Here is a 6607-nt window from a genome sequence, read left to right on the forward strand (position 1 = left end):
AGGGAATGCTTCCAGTTTTTGCCCATTCAGTATGATATTGGCTGTGGGTTTGTCGTAGATAGCTCTTATTATTTTGAGATACGTCCCATCAATACCTAATTTATTGAGAGTTTTTAGCATGAAGGGTTGTTGAATTTTGTCAAAGGCCTTTTCTGCATCTATTGAGATAATCATGTGGTTTTTGTCTTTGGTTCTGTATTCTATGTTTTACTTATACTGCAAAATATAAACAATTACGTAGTCATCAGTGTGTTACATTGATATCTCAACCTTGCATAAGAAAAGGGAGAAGACCAGGACAATGTTGTACTGAATCATTTTGGCATGTGCCTGTCTCTTCTGCTTTTACAGCCTTGATATGTTTTTCTTTCTATCCTTCCCACCAGAAATTAGATGGATGTAACAAGATGACATGTACTGGCTGTATGCAATATTTCTGTTGGATTTGCATGGGTTCTCTCTCTAGAGCAAACCCTTACAAACATTTCAATGACCCTGGTTCACCATGTTTTAACCGGTATGTATACACAGAATTCCTTAGGCTCACCAGCAATTTTTGGTACTTGATTTGCAGATCACAAATCCAGTGTTTTATTTAAGTACTTGGACTTATTTAGAGAATTATCTTACATGTTTTCCCCTATAAAGGAATTTTTATATTATTTTCTCAAAAATGAGTTTTATAATGAGAATATACACCATCTGGAAGTTTTTATAGTGAAAGTTTTCAAACACAGAAAATTTGAAAAGATAGGACTATGAATAGTAGGATACTTTCCACTCAAATTAACAATTGATAGTACTTTACCATATTTGTTCCCTTAACGTTTTTACTGAGCTGCATGAAGTTGGAGTTATGATAATGCTTCACCTCTAAATATTTCCACAATTCTCCTAAGATAAGGAAATGTTTCTACATAAGATAATGCTTCAACTCTAAATATTTCCACAATTCTCCTAAGATAAGGCAATGTTTCTACATAATGACAGTACTTTTAAAAAATTTAATGATAGTGGCATACTATTATCTAGTAAACAAACATATTTGAAACTTCCTAATTATTTCTGAAAATATCTTTTAAAGCTATTTGAACCAGAATCTAAACAAGTTCAGTCATTGTATTTGGTTCTATCTCTTTAGTCTCAATACAGAAAAGCTTTGGCCCACCTTTTTTGTGTGTGTGTTTTGTGAACATTCACTTTTTTTTTTTTTTTTTTGAGTCAGAGTCTCGCTCTGTCGCCCAGGCTGAAGTGCAGTGGCGCTTTCTCGGCTCACTGCAAGCTCCACCTCCCAGGCTTATGCCATTCTCCTGCCTCAGCCTCCTGAGTAGCTGGGACTACAGGCGCCCGCCACCATGCCCAGCTAATTTTTCTGTATTTTTAGTAGAGATGGGGTTTCACTGTGTTAGCCAGGATGGTGTCAATCTCCTGACCTCATGATCTGCCCGCCTCGGCCTCCCAAAGTGCTGGGATTACAGGCGTGAGCCACCGCACCTGGCTGAACATTCACTTTTTGAAGAGTCCAGGCCAGTTGTCTTATATAACGTCTTACCTTCTAGAGTTTTATTTGTCCATGGTGTCCTTTAGCTTGTTTCTCTTACTTGCTATAAACTGGAAGTTAGGTCTAGACTGAAGTTTGATTAGATTTAGAATAACATTTTTTATGCTGATACTTCATGAGGAGTGATGTGTGTATTCCGTATTGAATCACATCAAGAGGTCCATGATGTCCCTCATTAGTGTGGTGCTCAGTTCTACAGTTTGCTTTATTGTAAAGGCAAGTTTTCCATTTTGTTATTAGGAAGTAATCTGTGGGGTGATTCCTTGGCATAACGTGAATATCCTGTTCCCCAAGAGCTCTCCACTTTGAGCATCAGTTGATGATCCTTTGTTAAGAGGTGTCTGTTAAGTAAACACGTTGGTATTGTGAAACTATAAGAGAAATTGAAGAAACAAGCCCTGCCATGAACTATTGGAAATCTAGTGTTGGAAATTGCATAAGTTGTAGATAACATAAGGAAAGGAAGACAAATTGACAGCTACAAAACATTCTACAAATGGAGGGTGCAAGGACTGTGAAGATAGAATGGAGTGATGAGCATGTAATAGTAATAATAGTGTCTCGAAAGAGTTCAGTTTAAATTGCCTGACTTCCCCAGTCTTGGCTTATTCCATGTATTGTATACGCTGAGTATCAGTTTTGTGATACCCATCCCCCATCATTGTTTATCCTTGGCCCTGGAGAATTTGTCTGGATTCTAAAAGGACTGTTTTGTTCGTTTCTTTTAATTTGGAAAGGAGAGCTTTATTTCTCATAAAGAGTTGAAGCTGGCAAAGTGGCCGTTCTGACAGGTTGGGAAGCATAGCCTTCAGCCAGAAGCTGGAAACAGACACTTTAAGGATGGGAAGAGGAAGACAGGGATTTATGCCCTACAAGATAGCCAGATATACATATTCAGTAAGGTATAGGAGGAGTCATGAATATTTATGAAAGGAGAAATACGCTGCATGTGCAGTTGAGCTTCATTACCCTTCAGGGGACCCATGTTCAAAAAATGGTGGCATTAGCATGATCTCTGGGGGAGTTCTCTGATATCAGAAGGTGAAGCAGAGAACATGAAAACCTCAGTACACATCCTCCATAGACTGGCTAGATCCACTCCATGGTCAGTGGTCTATTGGCAGGAAGAAATGCTGGTTGGTTTTTGTGCCAAAACTGCAGAAGGGAGGGGCAGCGTCAGGCGGTTGGTTGATTGATATCAGCGGCGGAACAAGTCTTCCCAGAGGGTTGGTTTGAACCCTTAGGGAAAGAAAGCCTAATGGTTGTTAGTGAGAGAGGGGGGTATGACCAGGTGTGTCTGGCCTCCCATCCCATCATGGCCGGGAACTGTTTTCAAGGTTTCTCTGGCGTTCCCTTGGCCAGGAGAGGAGGATCTGTTCAGTTGGTTGTGGGGCTTAGGGTATCATTTTTATTTCTCATTTTCCCCTTTTTGGCTGAGATTTGCCAGAGGCAGCATTGATGGTCAAACTTATTTTATCCCATATCATTGCTGGAGTGGTGTGGCTAACCTGCCTCGCCTCCATCTAGGCCCTCAGTGGGACCCCTATGGCCAAGGGACTTAAGGCCAAAAGACAGCCAATTAAATCTTCTAGGCCAGATGGGAATGGAGCTGGACAGGTACTCATCCACCTTAAACAGGCCGTTCTTAACCAACTTTAGGGTAGATTGTTCAGAGGGACCCATATTTCAGCGCTCCTCAGTGCAATGATTAAAGGAGAAGAAAAGATGTATAAAAATGTTTTAAGAGTACAGAAAATATTTTTCAGGGAAGGAGAGGCAATTTACATTGTTTCGTTCAAGTGTATAAAAATGTACCTTTTTTAATGCTTCCAGGCTGTTTTATGCTGTGGATATTGATGACGATATTTGGGAAGATGAGGGTGAAGACTAGTTAACTACTGCTGAAGATATGGAAGTGAATTGTTTTTCCCTAATCTTTCATCAAGTACACAAAGTAACTTTGCGGGATATTTAGGGTACTATTCATTCACTTTTCCTGCGTAGAAGATATGGAAGAACAAGGTTTATATTTTCATGTGGTACTACTGAAGAAGGTGCATTCATACATTTTTTAATGTAAGTTGAGAAAAATTATAAGCCAAAGGTTCAGAAAATAAAACTACAGAATATTAAATATTATAATGTGCCCAAAGCTCTGAATAGGTAAAAATTAAATATTTATTTTCTTCCCCAAGCTTTAGGTAAGGATAAGAGGGGTCAAGAGTTAAACTTAGAGACCCTTTGTCTCTGAGAAGCATCCCTCTAAGACATTCTGTTGGAGTTCCCTCAGTACTATTCCTTACAACTGGAGTGGGTAGAAGCCTTATGAAAATTATACTGAGAACCTGATCTCATTTACTCCATGTTAATCACATTCCTACCAACCTAAATTTCTGCCAAGTCAGTTCTCTTTGGAGGAAGCCCTTTACTCTGTAACTGACTGGATGGTCCAGTGTCATTTTGATCTGCTTTTCAGAATGGAAATTTATAATATAAATATATGTTTTAATACCACAAACACTGTGGGGCACTTGATATTTATTAGTGGTGTATATGGTCCACTGGTTTCAGGCCAAATCTAGAATTTAGTGATACTGGCTCAGAAGAATTTAAGTTCTATTCAACTTTCCTGGGTGTTAGAACCTAGATTCAAAATGACTTGTCTTTGCTACTTTTGTTCCACGTTCTCTGTCTTTACCTTTGCCCTACCTTCTGTTTGTAAGGATGATTTTAATATTAATTCCAGGAGCACATGTTTTTATTTCCTCTGCTGGAATAGGAGAAAGCTTAATATATTCCCAAGCTGAATGTTCTTGAATTATCTGCATTTACCACTGTATATGCATATAGTGACAGTATAACCTGTCTATACCACAGTAGTTCCAGTCCTAACTTTCTGAATTATTTTTAAAGATCTTCTCTAACAAGCTATGGGAATTTGGCTTCATACTCTTTTTTCGCAACAGCAGTGTTCCGGGTGGTAATTTTTAATTGATGCTTGTTCCTTTTTCTGGGTTTTGTTGGCTTTTTGAAAAATTGTCTTTCCTTATCATTGGTGGGTGGCTTGGTAGCAAAGTAACATTTTTTGGAAAAGAGGACAGAAAAATTGAACTGCAGCTTGAGAACATATTCTTTTTTTCCTACTTTGTCATTGAAAATTGAGGAATCACTTTTAACTGTTTTAGGTGTGTGTGTCCAGAGTGAGCAAGGATTATGTTTTTGGATTGTCAAAGAGGATGCTCAATCTTAAAATAAAAATAAATTTAAAAATCATCTTAGAACAGAGTTGCTATTTGTTCTGTCACCAAGGCAACTAATCACATTTTAAAACTGTTTGGCATATAACATAAAGTAAGAAGAAAAAGGTCACAGAATAGCATCTCTTTTACCTGGGCTTGTGACTGAGCTTAGGTTTTAGGGCCCATATTTTGTTTAAACCAGATAGTTTCATGGTCTTCCATTCAGGACATTTTGTGTAAAAATTGAGGTTAATTTGCCGGGCACAGTGGCTCATGCCTGTAATCCCAGCACTTTGGGAGGCCTAGGCGGGTGGATCACGAGGTCAGGAGATCGAGACCATCATGGCTAACATGGTGAAACCCTGTCTCTACTAAAAATACAAAAAATTAGCCGGGTGGGTGGCAGGCGCCTGTAGTCCCAGCTACTCAGGAGGCTGAGGCAGGAGAATGGCGTGAACCCGGGAGGTGGAGCTTGCAGTGAGCTGAGACAGCGCCACTGCACTCCAGCCTGAGCGACAGAGCGAGACTCCTCAAAAAAAAAAAAAAAAAAAAATTGACGTTAATTTAAAGAATAAATTAAAGATAAGAAATGGAAATTAAAATGATTTGTTCTACAATATATAGCTGAGAAGAGTGATTTCTGTGATCAAAGAGGAGTTCAATTCAGATTTATTCAGAAAGATCTCCTCAGAAGCTCTATAGTTCATGAGCTACTTGATATTTTCTAGAGATCATTTTATGTTAAGCTGTTGTACATTGTTGATGATGTCATAGAAGTAGGAAAGAAGCCTTTATAATACAGTTTTATGAAAGAAATGGGAGTCTTTTTCCCATTTATGATATTAAAAACAACATAGGTATTTGGTGTTTAGTCTCAAAAATTTGTTTGGTCACCTTAGTGATTCTTAGGTACAAAGTCTTCATCACTCAATTTTAACAAAGAAAATAGGGCTTATAAAGTTATACTTTTGAAGCATGAGTTATGAGCTAATTTTAAGATGGTATAGTTTTGGTAGAGTACTTTTGTCTCAGTAAAATGAAAGATTTGGGTAACTCCCCAAATGCCCTGTAAAACAAATGGGTTTGTGGAAGGTTGTGGGATCAGCAAAATATATGATAGAATAAAGAGTTTTATACCTACCTTAATTTCATGAAAGCCTTTTTTTATGAGTGGGTTGAGATTTGCCATAAATTAGTATGAACCTCATGGGCCTTTTTTCTTTTTGAGACAGGGTCTCACTCTGTCACCCAGGATGGAGTGCAGTGATGCGATCATAGCTCACTGCAGCCTTGAGATCTCCTGGTCTCAAGTAATCCTCCCACCTCAGCCTCCTGAGTAGCTGGGACTACAGGCACATAGCACCATGCCCAGCTAATTTTTTTTTTTTTTTTTTTTTAGTAGGAATAAGGTCTCGCTATATTGCCCAGTCTGTGAACTCCTGAGCTCAAGTGATCCTCCTGCCTCAGCCTGCCAAAGTGTTGGGATTTACAGGCCTGAGCCACAGTGCCTGGCCTCCTGGGTGTTTTGGGGGGAGTTTGAATAGTCAGTGTCTCTTCATTTTTATATAAAAGGTTTGGGTCTAGAGCTGATAAATGAAAATAAGCTATCAAATAACTTATTTATTTATTTGAGTTGGAATCTCACTCTGTTGCCCAGGCTGGAGTGCAGTGGCACAATCTCAGCTCACCGCAACCTCTGCCTCCCAGGTTCAAGTGATTCTCCTGCCAGCCTTCCAAGTAGCTAGGACTACAGGCATGTGCACCGTGCCCAGCTAATTTTTTTGTATTTTTAGTAGAGACGGGGTTT

The 6607-nt window shown here is 39.0% G+C and overlaps 1 protein-coding gene across 2 annotated transcripts in view; it reads left to right on the plus strand.

The window, feature by feature from the left end:
• Nucleotides 1-4834, plus strand: part of RNF14 (ring finger protein 14) — a 26502-nt gene extending 21668 nt beyond the window's left edge. For both annotated transcript variants that reach the window (XM_032158196.2, XM_058439953.1), the window contains 2 exons: nt 387-517; nt 3395-4834. In XM_032158196.2, coding sequence (XP_032014087.1) covers nt 387-517; nt 3395-3452 — 189 coding nt within the window. In that variant the 3' untranslated portion in view covers nt 3453-4834. The remainder of the gene's footprint in view (nt 1-386; nt 518-3394) is intronic.
• Nucleotides 4835-6607: the final 1773 nt, after the last annotated feature.

Source organism: Hylobates moloch, unplaced genomic scaffold (assembly GCF_009828535.3).
Source record: "Hylobates moloch isolate HMO894 unplaced genomic scaffold, HMol_V3 SCAFFOLD_6, whole genome shotgun sequence".
NCBI lineage: Eukaryota > Metazoa > Chordata > Mammalia > Primates > Hylobatidae > Hylobates > Hylobates moloch.